This window comes from Falco cherrug, chromosome 3 (assembly GCF_023634085.1).
Source record: "Falco cherrug isolate bFalChe1 chromosome 3, bFalChe1.pri, whole genome shotgun sequence".
Classification (NCBI taxonomy): Eukaryota; Metazoa; Chordata; class Aves; order Falconiformes; family Falconidae; genus Falco; species Falco cherrug.
The window spans coordinates 21,780,724-21,801,415 of NC_073699.1; the positions used below are offsets into that span (position 1 = coordinate 21,780,724).

The following is a 20,692-nucleotide window of genomic DNA, read 5'->3' on the forward strand; positions in this document are numbered from 1 at the left end:
ATTTCCACAGCCAGAAGAGCCTCTGTCTATCCCAGGCTATTGCTGCGAGTACCTTCAGGAGCAATTAACTACATGGATTCACCCTACCAGTAATGGCATGAGTTAAGGTTGCTCCCGGATGTAATATCTGCGTGCTGGGCGGTGAGCCACGCGCAGTGTCAGGCAAGCTCTACAGAAGAGGGATTTGGCTGCAAACCTGTCAGTGCTGCACAGCGTGTAATATTGAAAAACCATAAAGACAAGAAGTGTTTGGCATCATGAGACCTACATTCTGTGGGAACTCTTGAGTTATCAATGCAGTCTAACGTCAGGCCAGCTCCTGATCTTGAAAAGGCAGAAACTGAGTTAGAAAAGGCAATGAAGTTTTGTTAAGGGAACTAGAAGGTTTTTAAAAAATCTGTTTATGATTCACTGGTTTATTATTCTGTTCCCTAATTGACCGCTAATCCATTTCTGGTTCACCTTTGCTACTGACCAATTCTTTCCTCCAGTTAACATCCAGAAACCCTCATATATATTTTTTCTCTCTTCCTTGTTTTTTTTAAAATCCCAGTGACTAATCTACTGTCTCTTTTCTTCCTCCCAGCTCTTGGCTCTGGGTTGTTTTTAATTGGACCCTCGTTAACAGCTCTGTTGTTTCCCCGTATCCATACACAAAGCACAGCTGCATGCTCTCCCTCTCAGCCACAGGAGAAGAAACCAGAAAGTAAAGTCCCCCCCGAGAGAGCCCAGTCTGTTTCTTCTCTAACAAGCCATAGCAACTTTTGCAAAATGACTGCCTCCGTGGGCAGACAGCTGAGTTCTCCGAGACAAATTTTGGGCTTGGAGTGCACAGACATAATAATTACCAGAAATACATCACAAGCCCCTCTCCTGGCATTAGACAGGCCATTCCTAAATCACAAGGTGCACTCTCCCTCTAACTCCTGGCTCTCTGGGTACAAAAACTTTTGCTTTCTGTCATTCTCTCTTGGAACACTGCAATCTTTCTCAGTGAAATTGTAAATCACAGATGATAACACCTGCTGGGGCTCTTATTTGTTCATTCCCCGTATCTCCGGCTGTTCCCTGTGTGAGATATTACGCCCACACAGAGGTATGAAATATACAGTAGCTGCTTGTGAAACTTCTATATGAAGGATGCAATGAGTATAAATAATGGTATTGTTCTGATGTTCTTCATCTTGTATCTGACAGAACATGTTCAAGAAACTCCAGGAACACTCTAAAGCTGATGGAGAAGTCATTCACACCGCATCAGTGTAGCTGAAAACAAATGAGCAGAACTGCTCTGGACATCCTATTTTCCTTTCACCACCAGAACGTATTTATTCTTCAAGTCATACCATATTCATATTTACTTTAATGATTCATAAACATCCCAGGTTCCAGAAGCTTCTAATTAACTCATCTATTTAGTGTTGTTAACAGATGCTCATGGAGTGATTTATTGTACAATACCGGATCACACCAACGTATAAATCCAGCCAATTGAATTGGCAGGCAGTCCAGGTAAACGTCTTCTGCTGCTGGTAGATGAGACTCTGTCCTAAATTCAGCATTAATGCACTGCAGACTGTGGCTGAAGCATTAATGTTTTCCTCTTCTATTACTCTGCACACGTAGCATACATCATCCTGTACGACACCGGTTATTTCCCTCTTTTTAAAAAAGATTTAGTGAAGCACTGCCAAGGATTGAGGACATAGGTATTTACCCTGAGAAAAGCGGAAATCAAATGCCCTAAAGAAGTTTTTGCTCAAGCTCCTTTTAATTTACCTCTGCTTTCTGTAGTTTCAAAACCAAAACCAGTTCCTCTGACATGTTACAGCAAAACAATCTTTACCATAAACTTTATTAGAAAAATCACATCGGGAACCCTGTCTATACGACAGAAGTGGCCAGCTCTCCAGACCATTTAATGATAAATAAGGGTATGGGACTGGCCACCACGGCTTTGGGCAGAACACGGAGCTGAACACCTACAACAGCCAGGTTAGTTCTACAGGTAATTCCACAGCGGTGTGCTACACAACGCCTACGGATGCTCCCAGGGACTTACGCTGCTGAATTATTAGAGGGACTCCGGCACGGCTTCTAGCCTGGGCCAGCTAAACCTCCACCAAATCCTGGCAGGCAGAGGCAGCCCTGCCAGAGAGCATCTGCACGGGGCCATTCACAGGCAGCCACGCCAGCGCACACCACGAGAGCCAGGCCTGGACAGAGCCAGCGCACGCCAGCTGGGCTTGGCGCTACAGGCTGCTCTTAGCGTTACTGATCTCGTGAGACAAATGCAGCCTGTCAGCTTTGGTCTGGTGGATTTGTTTTACTTGGAAACTAGGGTGGTGGGGTTTTTTTCCAGATTTCAAAATGGTACCACCACCTGGCCTGATAGCCTCTGCTTGCTGCCTGGGCAGGAGCTCTCCTCCAAAACTGAAAGGGAAGTTATTTTACCTTGCTGGAGGAGATCTGCAGCTATGCTGCAGACTAATTTTACAGCTTTTCTCTGAAGAGTTCACTCCCCTTTCATTCCAGTTCTTCCCAGTGGCAACACCATGACTCCGTGTTAACAAAATACTAAAGAAACATAGATACTGTTTTAAATTCCTTAAGGTGGGAGTCATTAGAGGACTGTTAAAATATTCCTTTTTTTGCAGTAATTATGTTTTTGTCTGTCTATAAGCTTCAAAAAAGGTGTATTTAAGGTCTAACGGCACTGAAAGGGACTATTGTAAACAACTAGGGGGTGTTTTCTGCTCAGTTTTTACAAAAAGTATTTTTAGTAAAGTTACTGGATTTTAATATACTTTTGACTCAGAATGAGATTTTGAAGATTAACCATCTCTGCTGTCGGCTCCAAGCTTTACTTATAGTAGTGCCTTCTGTGGGTGGGTTTGGGAAGGGAGAAGAAATTACAAGCAATATTTAAGGGAGAATGGGAAGCAAAGCTACATTAACATGGCACTGTGCCCAAGCAGGTAAGGGAGAAGGAAATATTACAGTTTGAGAAAAGTGATATACATTAAACAAATACGCTGCATTAAAGAATTTCTAGGATTTACTGTATTTCTCCTCAGGACTATTAGCTATCAATGTAGGAACAATACCACGATGAGTGTGACCATTTAAAATTTTAATTAAACCTTGAGCATAGCATCCTTCCTTGCTGCTTCCATCTCTTGCAGCCAGTTCCCAAGGTGCACGTGGTCTCTCATATGGAACAATAAAGGCACAGCCCACTCCCAACAGCTGCGCCGTGAGGAACGGCTTCAACCTGGGGCTATGTCAGCACGTGCAGTGCTGCAAGCACAGAACACGCTGATGTACCTCTCCGGCACTGGCTGGAGAGAAATATCTGCAGGATCTAGGGAACAACCCTGCAGTTTCCATTAAGACTGGCCAACTCCCGTCACTCAAGCCGGTTTCTCAAACTCCATGAAACAACTGTGTAATTCCAAAAGCCAACAAAAAGCATCACACATTATAGCTGTGTGCTCCTGACGTGCAAGAACCTGTGCAGATAATGCACATATGAGAACTACCTTGCAAGAGTATGAAACATAGATTGAAGGATTATTGAAAAAATGTGACTTGAACTCACGTAGGTGAAGAAACAAAGTTTTCCTTTTAAGGATTATATTTCAGTGAAGTAGAAATGCACCAAGACAAGTTAAAAATATGGGAAAATGTGACTGGGAACACTGTTACAGCATACCTACACCATGGCATGTACTATACTGCATACCCCTCTATCAGGTTGTCTCAGTCACACACTTCTGCCTCCTAATGCCACCAAACATGCAAGGTACAGGAAATAGCTGCTAAAGAAAATCATGTACTTGAAATGGTTTTGGCAGCTCCCTCTTTGTGTTCATTTTAACTGGGACAGAGTTAATCTTCTTCATAGTAGCTGGTATGGGGCTGTGTTTTGGATTTGTGCTGAAAACAGCGTTGATAATACAGGGATGTTTTTGTTACTGCTGAACTGCGCTTACACAGAGCCAAGGCCTTTTCTGCTTCTCCCACCACCGCAGCGGTGGGAGGGGACACAGCTGGGACAGCTGACCCTGACTGACCAAAGGGACATTCCATACCATAGGATGGCATGCTCAGCATATCAAGCTGGGGGAAGAAAAAGGAAGGGGGGACGTTTGGAGTGATGGCATTCATCTTCCACAGTAAGTATTACGCATGATGGAGCCCCGCTTTCCTGGCAATGGCTGAACACCTGCCTGCCCACAGGAAGTGGTGAATGAATTCCTTGCTTTGCTTTGCTTGTGTGCATGGCTTTTGCTTTACCCATTAAACTGTATTTATCTCAGCCCACATGTTTTCTCACTTTTACACTTCTGATTCTCTTCCCCCATCCCACCAGCAGGCAGTGTGTGAGTGGCTGTATGATATGGCTTAGTTGCCAGCTGGGGTTAAACCACAACACTCCTCCAACCCAGTTCTGTTCTGTTGGTAACCTTACAGAACAGTGAAACATGTATCAGGGTCCAAGTCCCATCACATCACCAGCAGCTGGCTTTACTTCAGGGCCCCTCCACAGCTGCTGCACTGTGATGCCATCAGATGTTAGCCAGTGCTTTGATTCAGCATTTTCAAGCTTCATTCTTCCTATTTAAAAATGAAGAATAAACTAGAGATAAACTAGATGCACTAGAGGTGCTGTTATAATGTCACGAATATCAACACAATCACATACCCTCCAGGATCTTCTTAATAAAGACAATGAACAACAGACATATCAGTTCACATGGAGTTTAGAGTAATTTAGGCTGGAATGGATGTCTTGAGGGCATGTCGTCACTTTGCAAGAGTTAACTTTTATACTCAAACAATAAACAAGAAACTATGTTCTTTTAGGTCAATTCAACATTCTGTAACAGAACAACCATCAAAACTAGTTTTAGTAAGAGCAGCAACCTAGATTTTGAAAGAAATCCAGCATCTCACCAAAACCCATATGAAATCTAAGCAGTGTTTCTAAAAAGCTGCCACCCATCACGTGAACTTTCTGGCAGGGATTAAGATTCTGGGGAAAATAATAAAACCTGAGGGTTCCTAAATATTTTGTTACAAATCCAATTCCTAAACAACAGAATAAATTATTAGGACAACAATGTGCAAATGTTGAAATGCACTAATAAGCAGTACCACCTCATAAAAATAAGTTTTAATATTAACAACTTGATTTCACGTGTTCAAGTCCTGCATTGCTTACAAAGATGGGTTTATTCTTTTTCATTCTTCTGCACTGACTGCACACCCTCTGTTTTAACCCTATTTCGCTTTCTTTTTCTTCTTTTCTTCTTTTCAGCAGAAGGCTCCTGACCCTCCTGTGTTTTCTTTTTCTTCTTCAGACAGCTGAGAGGATTGGGGCCACCTGCCCTTTTACGTTTTCTTCTCTTTTCACCTTCTTGCTTTGCTAGTCCTTCTTTTTCTTTAAGCTGCACAATAGTTTGTTTTTGGTGCTCTGGAACAAGCTGATTTGTCTGCAACTTTTGAACAAATACCAGAGATTTAGGAGAAGGTTTGTCTAGCACCATAGTGTTCTGAATAATAAAGAGGAGAGGAACACCAGCCTTCTTTTTCACTTTGTTTGCTAAATCCTGGTCCTGTAAAGTTAAATACTTCAGTCAACATTTTGGGATTAAATGATCTTTGCAATTCAAATGTACCTACTTTTAATACAAAACTATGCAGATAAATTACATTATGAAAAAGATAAGAAACTTAATCTAGCAGATACACGTGACAGTGCCTTTCACAGCAATTTCAATTTCTCTCCTGATGAGCTGATGGAAAAATTACTAATATTTCCTTTTTTCATGCATGTATGAGCATACATGCATTTTTTGAGGAAAAAGCCCCAGCTCATTGGTATGTAGTCCACCACAAGTAATAACATAATTTCTTTTACAACAACTCATTTTAAACATCTTGTATCTTATGCAGGTATAGAGAATTCTACTGTAAACCATGTTATATGTAGTATATTATTTATACATACAGCCCCAATAACAGCCCTAAGAAAAAATTTGCCTTTCTTATGTGTATCCAAGTTTATTCTTTAGTTAAAACCTCCAAAAATTCTTAAAATTGAAGTGATATGGTGGTTGTAACACTTGATTTCATTTTTCAGACTACTGTGCAAAACAGCTTGGGGCAGGGGATGCATATGCAGGCAATATGTAAATTAACATTCATCAGTTGTTTTCTTATATGTCAATAGGTAGTCAGCACGTTTTCTACACTTTCTGATAAACTAAGCAATATCCTTCTAGGGTAAAAAGATCTAGTTGTTCAAGTAAGACAAAAGTTTCCCTGCTTCACACAAATACATTTAAGGGCAAGTAAGGCTTTACAAGATGAATTCCCACAAGCTGTTTAAAAATCTGGTAATTGAGGTTTCTGTAGGTTTCCTTGTCCTTAGGTGTCAAAGAATCACTTCAAATGAAACTGAGTTACGTTTCCCATTAGCATTTACCTGTGTAGCGATAAAGAAGTGATGAGGGTTGCCTTCTTCAATCATAGAGAGTAAACAGGCCGAACCACTCACAGGATCCTTCTGGTGAGAACACTTTCGAACTTGAAATCTTTGGGCGATTAATTTTGCTCCATACAGCGCTTTCCCCAATGATTCCAGCTCTTTTAGAACACATCTGAAAACCAAAAGCAATGATGATTTCTAAATGAGAAGATACCTACACATTTTCTACAACAGCAAAAGGTTGATGTGAGTTAATTAGGAATGAGCAATGCCCAGTTATTCAGGCTCTATGATTTGTAAATGGCACCCAGTAATATTAAAGGAGTAGCCCATATGAAGACATCAGCAAGATGTCCCTGGTTTTGAACAAGAATAACCAGCAACAACATTAAGTTATATTAAATGATTTAAAAATATTTCATATCAGTGACAATGCTAAGTCCTCATATTTATGTTCGGATACCACCTAGCATTATGGTATGTGGCCAGTGGTAGGAATGTAGAGCCTTGAAATACAGCTTCAAGGATATGACAGCAACTATTTCTCTTTCCAGAGATGAAGGTTTAACCTTTGAGGACAGGCTTTGCGGAGACCTGAGCCTGTTCCTTTTGCAAAGTCTCTTGCAAGCCAGCTCATTTCCTCAGGGAAGATCTGGTTATGTCACAGAGTTGCTGTTTCACCAACTTCACACTCTGAAAGCAGAGAAAATGAGTCCACTTGGCTGTCCTAAGTGGAAACAGGTAAAAAAAGACCAACAGACATTGCTGCAAGAAGGAAGCGAGAAGTGACATTTAGATATGACTGGAATACAGTTTGGATCAAAGTGATTCCCGAACCTTTCACAGTTAAGGTCATGACTCGATACTTTCTACTGTTTAAAGTTCTGTGTGCTTTGCAAGAGGGCTCAGTGTTTCATTTTTGTCACCCAGGGGATACATCTTCCTGATATTTTCAGTACTAGTCTCCGTGATGTGCAGTTGGCTATTTCATTATTGTAGCGATGGGAATTTTATCATCCACAGTATACGAACTCAAGTAAAAACGAAGGCAGTTTCAAGGCAATTCTGATTATTCAGTGTGCATGCTTCACTTCCACGCCTTTGCCTAGCACATCCTTGTTCTCCCTTGAGAACAACGGCTTTGGCAACAATCCCTTACTGGCAGGCCACAACTCCAGGCAAGCGGCAGTCCCCTCCCTGCCCAAGAGACGTGAGCTTCTCCCGGGTGTTCTCACTTCGTGGGACTGGGAGGAGGCCCACGCGGGCCCCCCTCACACCCCGGGGTCACCCCTCGCCCCAGCTCATCCCTCAACAGCTTCCGCCATCTTGGAAAAACCAGCCGCCACTGAAAGCGGCTCCCATCCTCCTGCAAGCCCGCTACAGCCCACGGCGCCACCTCCTCGCCGCAGCTACCGCCCCCGGCCCCACAACCACGGGGGCCCAGAGCCGCACGGCGCCCACCCCCGCCGCCGGGGTGGCTGAGGCGAGCGTGAGGAGCCACGGCCGCCACGCGCACCCCCCCGCCTTCAACACCCCCCGCGCATGCGCACTGCGGCTCCCGCCCCGCCGCGGCCTCCAGCCCCCCGCCCCGGGCATGCGCACCGGGGCCGCCCGGCGGGACCACCGCCCCGGCCCTACCGGGTGGTGCACAGCTGCGTGGCGCCGTCCAGGTAGCCGGGCAGCTGCTCCCGGATCTGGATCTTGTTGCGGAGCGCGGCCTGGCAAAAGGTGCCGTCCAGCAGCACCTGGAAGGGCTCGCGAAAGTGGAAGCTGTGCTTGTAGAAGCCCATTATCTTCTTGGCGTGCTTCTGCCGCGTCAGCTTCATGGCGCCCGCCCGCCGCTGCCGCCCGCTCCCCCGGAAGCTGCGCCGGGCCCGGCCGCCGCCGCGGAGCGCAGGGGGCGGGGCCTCCCGGGCCTGCCCCGGGGCCTGGGGCGCTGCAACCGCCGGGTGTCGGGGCCGCCTGCGCGGCGCGGAGGGCTCTGGGGTTACGCGCCCCCTGGGGAAGGCGGCAGGCTCAGCCCGCGCCCGGCCCAGTGCGCCTAGTCGGCCGGGCGGGGGCTGGGGCCGTGCGGGCGGAGCGGGCCGCTGCCTGCCCGCCCTGCTTGGGGCCTGCGGGGGCCTCCATCACCTGCTAGTACCTCACACTGATTACCTGAATACTATCATGGAATGGTCTGGGTTGGAAGGGACCTAAAAGATGACCTAGTTCCAACCACCCTGCCACGGGCAGGGACACCTTCCACTAGGCCAGGTTGCCTAAAGTCCCATCGAGCCTGGCCTTGAACACTTGCAGGGACGGGGCATCCACAGCTTCTCTGGGCAACCTGTGCCAGTGCCTCACCAGCCTTAGCATAAAAAACATCTTGTATCTACTCTAAACCTACCCTCTCTAGTTTAAATCCATCACGCCTTGTCCTGTTGCTATAGGCCCTGCTAAAAAGTCTGCCTCTATTCTTGTAAGTCCCCTTCAAGTATCGAAAGGCCTCTACAAGATCTCCCCAGAGCTTCTCTCCCTCAGGCTGAACAATCCCAAATCTCCCAGCCTGTTACAGGAGAGGTGCTCCAGCCCCTGATCACCTTGGTGGCCCTTCCGTGGACTTGCTCCAACAGGTCCATGTCCTTCTTACGCTGGGGGCCCCAGAGCTGGATGCAGTACAGACTGCTGGACTGTTGGTTGTGCTTCTTTTGATGCAGCCCAGGATATGGTTGGCTTTCTGGGCTGCAAGAGCACATTGCTGGGTCATGTTGAGCTTCTTGTCAGCCAACACCCCCAAGTCCTTGTCCTCAGGGCTGCTCTCAATCTGTTCTTTGCCCAGCCTGCATTGATGCTGTTGTTGCCCTGACCCAGCTGCAGGAACTTGCTCTTGGCCTTGTTGGACTTCATAAAGTTTTGCATGGGCCCACTTGTCAAGCCTGCTAAAGTCCCTCTGGATGGCATCCCTCCCCTCCAGCATGCTCACTGCACCACACAGCTTGGTGTTGTCAGCAAAACTGCTGAAGGTGCATTCCATCCCAGTGTCCATGTCACCGACAAAGGTGTTGAACAGTACTGGTCCCAGCATGTACGCCTACGGAACAGCATTTGTCACTCTTCTCCACTGGGACATTGAGCTGTTGACTAAAACTCTTTTGAGTGCAACCATCCAGCCAATTCCTTATCCACCGAGTGGTCCACCTGTCAAATCCACGTGTCTCCAGTTTAGAGATGAGGACGTTGTGTGGGACAGTGTCAAAAGCTTTGCACATATCCAGGTAGATGATGTCAGTTGCTCTTCCCTCATCCATCAACGCTGTAACCCTGTTGTAGAAGGCCATCAGATTTGTCAGGCACAATTTTCCCTTAGTGAAACCATGTTGGCTGTCACAACCACTTATTTTCCATGTGCCTTAGTATAGTTTCCAGGAGGATCTGCTCCACGACCTTGCTGGGCACTGAGGTGAGACTGACCAGCCTGCTCAGTTAACTAGTTCATTACCCTGTGTTTTGTGGTGCTATGCGAGCTCCTGCTGTTTGCTAAGATCAGAAATACACATGATTTTCTTTTTTCTAATTCATATAATGATTAAATCACAACTGCTGTCCCAGAGACTGTAGTTTAATCGTGCATCGGCATACTTTCCTTAGGAAGGCTTATTCAATGCCTGCTTATATTGTTTGCCTGTATTGGCTACATCAATGCAAGCTCTGTGTGCACAAAATTGAAGTTGAAAAGCGTATGTTCTACATTTTAATACTACTACATTTTTCCATGATAAATAGAAAATTTAATTTCAGTATAGTCTGGGGAAATGGCTGTCATTCAGAAAGCTAGATTGCACAAACTCCCTCTCCAACAAAACATGAGCACACAAGACATTTGGCAGTTAAGAAACTGAAGTTAATGCCTGTATTTTAGGCAAGCAAAGGGATACAATAGCTTAATACCATCAAAATGATAATTGGAGACATCTGTCTTGCTATACAGGTGCAACGGGGGACATTTTCTGCCAAGGACAACTGTATTGCAAGCAAAAAATTGCAGGTACCTGCCAGTTAGCTGTAATCAGTCAGACTGCTCTTAAGGTCATTTAAGCAAATACCCACCTGCCATACTGGTCTTTCTGCTAGCAAATAAACACGGAAAACATCTGTTTCCAGGCAGGTTAGTTAGTGCTAAGAGAAATTGAAAAATAATACATTTGATTACTATTTTAGAAATTCAAATGTTTAAATGGGAAGATATTTTAAGTACTTACAGGATGAAAAGTATGAAGAGCAGGTGATTGAGAGTGTTTTCCATGGGATCCGATTGTGCTGTTGGCAGTATTTTGCTGTCATTAAATCCTTCTTTCCAGCTGTCTTCAGGAGACAGTTGCACGTTCACGAGTATCATGGACATATGTGGATACATGCCTCACTCTATGAGTGATAATGTTGAATTCATTGGTCTTTATTAAACTTCAGTCCTGTGGCCGATGTATTCCCACACTGGCATGGTGTCCCAGTTCTTCTATCTAACTGCATAGTTTCATTATTTAAAAAATTAGACAAAAGCATTCAGCAAGACTCCAAAGAAAACCTTACTAGATGAATTATTTTTTCTTTAAGCAGTTTTTTCTTTTTCTTTTTTTTTTTTTTTTGGGGGGGGGGATGATGATGATGACTAATTAACTGCTCAAAGACAGGCAGTTGTTCCTTATTAAGAACACTTTCCACATCTCAGAGCTAGATAGCAATGATAATAGCTGCTATTGCAGAATGGAGATAAAAAAAGAGAAACAAGTAATTGACAACGTGAACTAGTCATCATTTTGAACTGAATGCAAAGTAAGATATATCCCAGAATAGGGCGTTAAATACCATTGTGATGAGATACTCTTTCCCTGTTCAGTTGGTAAATAACATCATCACAGACAAGTTGTAATGCAATTGGTATGGTAAAATATGTTCGGAAGACTGTCTAGCAGGCAAAACAACACAGATTTCTCCTTCATTGTGCAGAAGATAGCATTAATTGTATGATAAACTGCTCACAGTACCATTCTGTGAACTGCATTTCACTTTTACGCAATTCTTCTAAAGCTCCTTGTTAATAAATTTTAAATGTTAAAAGTAATGTCTTTGAGAATACTCTAACAGTGCAGAGAAGTACATTTTTTTTCAGCATTTTCTTTGATTATTTTGGTAGTATGGGTAATCTTTTGTGTATAACAAAATTCACCATATTTCTTTCAAGTTAAATTCTTTTACTATACCTGTGATCCATCTGTACAGTGGACTTTTTAAAAATAAGCCAAAGGATTTTACAGGAGCTGCTGAATCCAGTGGTCGCTGGGACCTGGGGATTGCTGCTCCTGGCCGCTAAAGTCCACCTATGTACAGTTTTTGGACCCAGAAGGGTTCTTAGGCTCACACATCCTGGACAAGTGTATGCATGCACGCACACACAGAGAAGACACTAATACAGCCAGCCATGCCATGCAGGCTCTGACAGCACATATAACTCTATCAGAAATCATATATAATGTAAGTACAGATAGTGAAGTCCTGCTCCCTCTCTCCAGCTGATCAGGACTGAAATTCTGAAGTGACCACTCACACCCTCAATCCCTGTACTCACCAGCACACCCACATTCACAGGTCTGTCAAATTTTATCATGGCCCCTTGGTCCATCTAATATCCATGTCTGAACCTTGGGTTCCCTAACCTGTCTATGCATGTATGCACATCTCCTACTCACTGGCTAGTCTGCCTGGAATCTGCTAGCACATTACACATCCGTGGGATGAGATTAACTGAGGAAAGGTAACTAGTTAAGAAAGGGGCATAATAAGAAGATAGGATAGGCAGCTGTCATCAGGCAGAGCTCAAAGTGTACTGACCACTGCTGGCACATATTTGAGCCACCCTCCACACCATTTGCCTGCAAATCCTCCTAGATCCACCCTAATCCTTCCTTTCCCTGCTTTTGGCAAGTTCTGTAAACATCCCATAGGAAGTTTTGCCTAATCCCACAAGCCTCTGCTGATATCCCAGAAAAAGTTTTGCACAGTCCCATACACCCTATCAAATATTTTGTGACCCTCACAATAATCACATTTCTCTCTTCTTAGCAGAGACAAAGCACAGACTGACCTCCCCCACAGCGGCTGCCTGGGCAGATCCTTTAATAGCCTGAAGAGTTCTGCTGTTCATTAACATCTTTGTTACCACCTGCTTCTTTGGCAACTTTTGTGCATCTGTGTGTGTTTAATCTATCACTTTCCTTTTGTTTCTTATTGTCATACTGAATAGGTCTTAACCAGATGACTTAACCAAATGCTTTCCCATTCCACATGCCCTTACAGAAACTGTCTATAGAACTGTAAAGCTTGTCACGAAGCTCAGAGGAAGACACCTTTTTGAAATTATTTGCTATTATACTTTTACTTGAGGAGTTTCATCAATTATCTGGCTGTACCACTAAAAGACTTTGAGGTTTGGATTGTTTGGGGTTTTTTTCTTTTTATGTGAGCATTTTATTGAAGAGCTAAGAAACCGCTTGCATTATCAGCAGACTGCCTACCAGCAGTATTATTGTAGAAGTGAGCATAAGGAGGAGAGTGGAAGGTGTTGAAGCACTACCTTTGTTAATGTGACTTGTTTTTTCCAAAGACAGGAAACAGAATTTGAAATATGGAACTTCTTTTTCTGAAACACAAGTCCTTGATCACTGCTGGACAGGATACAGATCTAGGGTACAGTTCTGATCTAACAAAACCGTCCCTGTGACTTTATCAATAATACTAATTCCTTGTGGGTGAATATACAGTATTATGAAAGAAAGGTATCACTGAAGAAGGAGACCTTCTATATATCCAAAGTGGGAGGAGACCTTCATTCTGAACTTCCCAACCTGTGCAATGATGAGCCAGGCATTGTAGGAAACCAGGCTTCGCCAGTCGCACCACACACAAAATTTGCTCCAGCAGAGTATTAGCTCTGTGCAGAGAAGACTATCTCTTGGCATATATGGGTTGAGCTCTGGTTTTGAGGCACTAGGTAATCCAGTAGTAGAATTAAATAACATAAAATTGTTATGACATGGATTACTTGAAGTGAAAGCTGTTCTTTATCAAAAGAGCTTTGATGTAGGCCTAGTAACAAAGGTTCTCCTTAATAGCTGGCACTTGGCAAATGCTTGGAGCTTGGCAAGAAAAACATCTCAGATCCTGATTCTCCCAAACTTGTCCTGTGTCAGACTTCTTTAATTGGAATGTTGCTTTTGGGCAAGTGTTACGCTTTTTGGTTATCTGCAGTGAGTTTTAGCACCAGACATGCTTACATACGAAAAATGAACTGATTTACAAAAAAGAAAAGGGCAGGGTTTTCAACGACAACATTTGGAAACAAAACTATCGTAAACACAGGACAGTAAAACATTGTTGCAGTGTGGCTGAAAATACTTTCCTAGGTGTATTTTTGAGTTTTTCCTGAGGTATATGTAGGCCACAGAAAAAGATTCAGCAGCACTTAATGTGCTAAATTATATTTGCCAGAATATTTATTATTCATTGTTGGCCCCTCCTTTCGTTGCCTTGGGGCTGGTTTTGAGCTTTTGAACTTTAGCCTTCATCATGTACATTCATCTTTTACAGTACTTATTTTTCTGTTATCTCATGGGAATGCAGCATCTGGATTTATAATAAACATGGCTGTGACAAGCTCTGTTTTTTCTTCACAGATTGGTACAAACTCAGCAGATGAAAGTTTTGCATGTGATAAAGCTTTCTGCACCTTTCTGGCTTTACTGTTACCATACTCCTTAGTTAGAAAATTACTTCTGGTTTAAATACTGTAACTGCCCATCACAGTGTGTCCCACATTAACTGTCTTTTCAATTGTTTATAATAAGATGCACATAATTAATGTAGAGGTTAGGGTGTTTAGTTTCACTACACACTGGTGGCTTCCATGGGTAAGAAATAGAATAGCAGATATCTATACAGGCTTTTAAGTGACTGCTTATAGTAGCAAGTACTTTGAGAATTCTCTGGAAAGTAAGGATTTTGCAGGCAACTTTAACTTTCTTACTACAGCTGAAAGAAATTATAGGCCTGAAAATAATCTGTGGGATTCTTGACAGCTTCTCAAATGTTACACCTCTCTTTTTTGACCTTGAGCTAAGTTTGCATGAATGATGAACAAAATCAGATCTTATCTAATTTCACTAAATCTTTTGTTGTTCTGAATAGATACACATCACTGATAGGCATCATTTAGTTTATGCAGAATTTTTGGTTGATGCAGCTCTTTAAGATGTACATGTTAGACAACTGGTTTCATGCTGCTGTAGGACACCCAAGGGCATCCTTTTGGAGCAGCTCTTCCTCCCTGCACTCTTCACTGAGATCTGCAGTAGTTAGGTGCCATTCTGCATCACGTGTGACATGCTGCAGTACTGCTCTCTCTATACTCACAGAGCTTGTAGAAGCACTTGAGTGATGTAAAAGTGCCATAACCTAGACAAACAGGAAGTTTTTGTGGAGTACCCAGGACTGGAACTGTAACTTCAATTTGGGGAGCAGGAAGAACGCAGAAGACAGGAAGATATCTTGCCAAACACTGATTATGTGATAGCTGATGTGCTAGGTAGATAGAGGGAAAGAACGGAGTGATGCTTTACATCTTGTCTCCTATTGTGCCTATGAAAGTATCCATTGCTGCATTTTGAGCAGAACATCCCTCTCTCCTTGTTAATATTTGATAAAAAGTAAATATATCAGGTACATTTTAGTTCTTTTAAACACCTACATGGTTTTACTTTGGAGATTACAGGAAGCTGGAAGACCTAAAACATTTCTAATTTTCGGCATGCTTGCTGCCATTTGTTTTCTCATTTTTTGTTCTCCTTAGAGAAGGTTGTTATATTCAGCATGTAATGGCTTGTGTGTCATCAAGAATCAGAAGGTGCATTAGTTGATTATGAAGATAAGGCTGAACAAAGTGACATCAAAAGAGAAATTATGTGGGAAGCCTATCTCCAACAAGGAATTAACTTTATGGCCCAAATTCTGATTTGTGCAGGAGAATTCAGTTCAATTCCCTGAGATATTATATGTGTCTTTTCACCTTTTAATTGATTTCAGGGAGAAATCAGTTAACTGGGAATAGAGAAATAGAATCTTTACATTGTGGTGGTAAATGATATATACCCTCTATGTTTACATAATTTTCTAAGTTCATACTTTAGGAAGAGTCTGGCTTTTCTTAGAAACATAAAATAACTTTGTGCAAATAACTTTTGGTTTAAAGGTGAAAATTAGCACTTAAAATGTCTCAGTCTTTTTTATTGAGTTCATTTTCAATTAGATGATTTTATTGTTAATTCCTATGTAATTCCTGCTAGTCATATGCTAAAGGTTTTGAGGTGCTATAGTAAATGATCCATTAATAATAAAAACTAGCTATAAACACTTGGAATGTAAAAAGAGTGGATAAGAATAGAGGGTAACTAAAACCACTTATTAGAAAACAGTTAGTGATAAAAGCAGAGAAAAAGTTGAGTGAAAAAAACTCACCAACTTTCCCAAGAAAAGAGCTTTTGTTTTTAAATATTTCCTTCATGTGTAGAAATACTTTATTATGCTACTGTACAGGATAGTTGCTCCATTCTTTTTTAATACAATGCTTTTACATTTAGTCAAGCAAATGCTGAAACGTTGCCTGTCTAAGAGCATGGCTGAAATCACACAAGGCCTCTGAAACCTCCATTCTTACAGAAAACAAACTGAATTTTCAAAGCTCACATTTTGGTCCTGTAGTCCCTTTGCTGTATTTGTTGTTTGTCCCTGGGGGTTTCTATGCTGTTGCAGCTCCCACCCGTATCATTTTTCTATCACTCTTGCACCCTGTTACTTCCCATTTCCTATTTAAAATAGAAAATCCAATAAACCTATTTCTTCACTTTGATTCTGTTGAAGAAAATTAGGAAAAAAATGTGGAATGGACTTCAGTATTGGTACCAATAACTTCTAAAATCACAATTACCCTTATGAGAAATACTAGTGCTTAAAAATTCTTTGGCACAAAATGCCATGCAGTTATGTAGGCTAATGTTAAATTTTCACATTGAGCTCCTCTGTGGAAAGTAGTAGTAAGCACTGGATGAACATCTGACACTTCAGAAGATTATTATTTGTAAGTGAAACAGTATGTTGTTGATGCTGTAGAAATGAGTACGCAAAGGGCCTGACTTCAGTAACTTGCATTTGGTGAAGTGATCAGTGATATCTGAATAAAGTGGGTGTAGAATGCTACCTTATTTATGAAGTACAACCTTTGTTAGCATGGATTGATAGGCCAGGGGATATTTAATTTGCTTTAGAATTAAAATGCTATGGTCAGCAGAACACAAATGGCTGAAAGCCATGAATTACACAAGGCTTATTTGCAACGTTGCTTCCTGAAGCTTGTAGTTGGTATTCGGAATTGCCTGCACATGGCACGCAGCGCTACTGACTATAACTGTAGTTTTACAGTTATATATAGTTATACAAGCATGCACTTGACAAAAGTGTATCTACTGGAGATCTGAGGGTCCCTGCTACATTTTCTTCTGGTCCCAACCCGCCCCCCCCCCCCTTTTTTTTTAAACAAAGGAAAGAAAACAATGAGCATTTAAGACATCTTGTCTCTCCCATGGCTTCTAAAATGTGATTCACAAGTCGTCTTGGCATCCTTCTGCTCTCTCTCGATCCTGTGGGAGGAGGGCGAGTGAGAGGCTGAGTGGGTGTTTGCCTGTTGGCCAGGGTCAACCCACCGCAGATGCCTTCACAGATACATGGAGGGACCTTCTTGTCATCAGGATGTTCACTCTCCCTATGGGATATGAGAACGGTAGATAAGCAAGAGGCTACTGTCAAAAGGCATCCTGTGAATAAGAAGGGGATTTCAAAAGGAGAAAAGAGGCCATGCCATGTGTAGAATTATGTAGAACAAGTTTTTTACTTGAATGTGGGGATTAAGTACAACTTTATATTCACTATTGTTCTCCCAAATACAAGCCTTACTTTACACAGGAAAGATTCTTACTTAATTTTGAAGCAATACATCTGCCTGCTGAGCCACAGTAGAATGGAACTAGTTACATAGAATGGCACACTGGAAAAGGTCAGCAAAATATTCATATGGAGATACGCCACTTGCCTGTGTTTCTTGACGTTTGAAAGTTTAAGCCTGAATACCTCATCTCTTTGAGAAAACTGAGCTTTTCTGAACTTGAAACTTCTTTAAGGGTGCAAGTTACTACAAGGCAATTATAAATTCGTGTTAGGATAATCTGTAGCCACTGAGTTTTGAAGATTATTTTACTGGAAACAATTTCTTTTTGTAGATAATTAACATTGTTTTAGGCACTTGTAGTTACTAGCGCAACTTTGTATTTGGGGTGGTGGTGTGTCTCAGTGCAAGTACAGACTGCTATATGTGTATCATGATTCTTCCCTATTCCTCTACACGTTGTGATAATGAAATTAAGGTATTCGTTATGCTTAGAAATATTTGGAATTGCTGAGAGGGTAGGGAACAAAAACACAGAATTCAAACACGACCCATTCACCAAGTGGTAACAAGTCATTGCAGGTTGGCCCTTCTCTGGTAACTATTCATGTGCATGGTCTTAGCCTGCAGCAGACACAAATGAAATTCGGGTTGGTTTAGCCCTTAAGGTAAAGTCAGTCTGGAAGTCTGGAAGGGATTACAGCTCTGAACCCTTAATCAGGTAATTTCCATTTAGCAACACTAGCTCTGCTCATAGCACTGATACGGTGCAGTGATGCTGTGGAGGGAAATGACAAGTCTCAGCTACACTAAAGTTTTTACTTAAGCAGGACTGGGGAATAAAAGGGTTTTGTTTGGTTCTAGCCGTGTTTTGATTTAAGAGTATCATTTAAAATTATTAATGGAGTTTGTGCACTACTTGAATTTTCTGAAGTATTTTGTGATGGAAGTCTTATGTTTTGTGGTTTTCCCAAGCAGCTTAGGCAATGTTACTAAAATTCTTCAGTCTGACATCCTTTATATGGACTCCTTTTCAAGAATTCAGGATTTTCAGTGGTGGAATTTTCTATTGCCTCTTGCCTGCAGTAATTTGGTGAGTTCTGAAAAGTGGAAAGTTGATATTTCTTTTCACTTTTCATGTTAATCTTAATTAGCCAAACTGACTGAATTATCCTGGCAGTGCATCAAGTAATGTGAGCCCTATGCCAGTCCCTCGAATAGGGCTATTTTGGGTGCTCACAGCAACCTCTTTGAACATGCTGATGTTCTGTGCTGTAGTTACTTGTTGGTTTGGGGTTTTTAGTTTGTTGAGTTTCTTTCTTGGTTTTTTTTTTTTTTTTCTCCTTTATAAATTACATCGAGTTTCTTTCAAAAACTGATAGGCAGGAATAATGTACCACATTTGTTTTATCCCAGGAGTTTTCCTTCCTTTTCAGATCCCTAAGAATTTGCAAGTGGTAAAACACTGTGCATTTACTGACAGAAGGTATGTTTATCCTATTTAAATACCTTTCAACAACATATTTAAAGTAGCCCACAGATCTCCAGCAGTCCATGTACTGGAGTTGAAAACCACTATATTGCCATAATACTGTTTCCTAATTCTAGTTTTCTTTAATTAAACCTATTTGATCATATTTGCAAATTAAAACTGGATATGCATGTGTATATCACAGCAAATCAAATCATTAATATTGAATCAAGCAACTTCTTCTCTAGAAAAAAAAAGTTCTCTAGAAAAACTTCAAAAGGCAATGCTAGTGGGAGTGCAACATTTGGTCATGGAGCCTGCTAAGTGTAGGAGTCAAATTTGCAACACCTACATAATGGTTGAGCTCATTGGCCACAGCATACTGCCTTGAAACTCGGTGTTGTTATTGCATCAGCCTCTCTATAAACCTATGTTTTAGTCCCACTGCACATGCACACTTCAGCCTTTTTGGGGAACAAGGCACATTTGACCTCAGTGGTGCTGCAATTCTAAACTTCCCCTTCAATCTCCCTTGAACAGTTTTTTTCCTAATGGAAAATGAAAAATGGAATTTGTCTCACCCAATGTTAGACATCTATTGCAAAGTGTTCTTAGCTAAGCTGGGTATCCAGGTTTCTTGTTGAGAGTCAAGGCAGGTCTAGTCAGTAATATCAGTGGCATTTAGGATATGATTTGCCAGGTGGGGATGATTATTATACTAGGTTATTTGCTAGAATTTGTTCCAGCTCCAATGCAGGCAGCTGGTAGGGAATATTCTAAGTGATGTTAAAGTCATTTTATAGCAACAGGCAAATGCTGGGTCTGTGTCTGCTGGAAAACGCAGATACTTCTTGGTATTGGTGTTGGTAGATGAGTTCCCCTCCCTTAGGTAGAAATTAGTATCAACTGTTTTAAAAAGGCAAGTTTTTATGAGATCATATACCTGGCATAGTGTCTGGACAGCTTTGGAGTGTTTGGTATGTCTACCTTTCACAGCCTGTTTCATTTTTCAGAAGAATGTGTAGGGCTTGAAAGACTTTAAAAAAACCCCTAAAACCAAAAGAAAAAAAGAGCAGCAAAGCAAACCCTAATACAACACTTAAACCTTGTCCTGACAATAACACCAGGGGTTAATAGTTCAGGGTTTTCTTTGTATCTAATGTTAAGATTTTGTATCCCCTCTCAGTGCACTGATGCCTTGTTACTCATGCTCAACAGATACTCACCTAACTCCATACCAGCTGGCATTTTTAAAGAGTAAAATCTAAAGCCTTCAAGCCTGTTATCTCTTGGAAGCACTTCCCCCTCAACATCAAACTGGGTTATCAAGTGTCCCCACGGGAAGCGCCTCCCTCAGTCCCGGTGGGGAGCCCTCACCGCAGCCCGCTGGCCAACATGACCATAAGCACCAGACTGGCCCAAGGAAGCCACGGAAATGCACAGCGGGAGGTTCCCCGGTTGCCATAAACGGTTTGCAAGGGGCCAACAGGCATGTGGAGAGGAGGAAGGCCTTAGAAGGCCTCCTTGGCCCCTCTTCCGTCCCAGGCGGGGCGAGTTGGGATGGCCACAGGCTTCCTGCACTGAGGCACAGGGTTTCTCCTTCTCCAGGCGCACCTGAGACTACCGTGTTGGCTGGCGAGGCCAGGCGAGGGCCGCCCCTCGCGGAGAGCGCCGGGGCCCTGAGGGAAGGCTCTGCGCGTGT

General features: G+C 42.5%; 1 protein-coding gene across 1 annotated transcript; it reads right to left on the reverse strand.

Annotated features, from left to right (window-relative positions):
• Positions 1-4,750: 4,750 nt before the first annotated feature.
• UTP23 (UTP23 small subunit processome component) lies at positions 4,751-8,383 on the reverse strand. The gene is made up of 3 exons (XM_055705684.1): positions 8,135-8,383; positions 6,494-6,668; positions 4,751-5,621 (listed from the first exon to the last, which is right to left on the reverse strand). The coding sequence occupies exons 1-3, from the start codon at positions 8,320-8,322 to the stop codon at positions 5,238-5,240; spliced, it is 747 nt and encodes a 248-aa protein (XP_055561659.1). The 5' UTR covers positions 8,323-8,383; the 3' UTR covers positions 4,751-5,237.
• Positions 8,384-20,692: the final 12,309 nt, after the last annotated feature.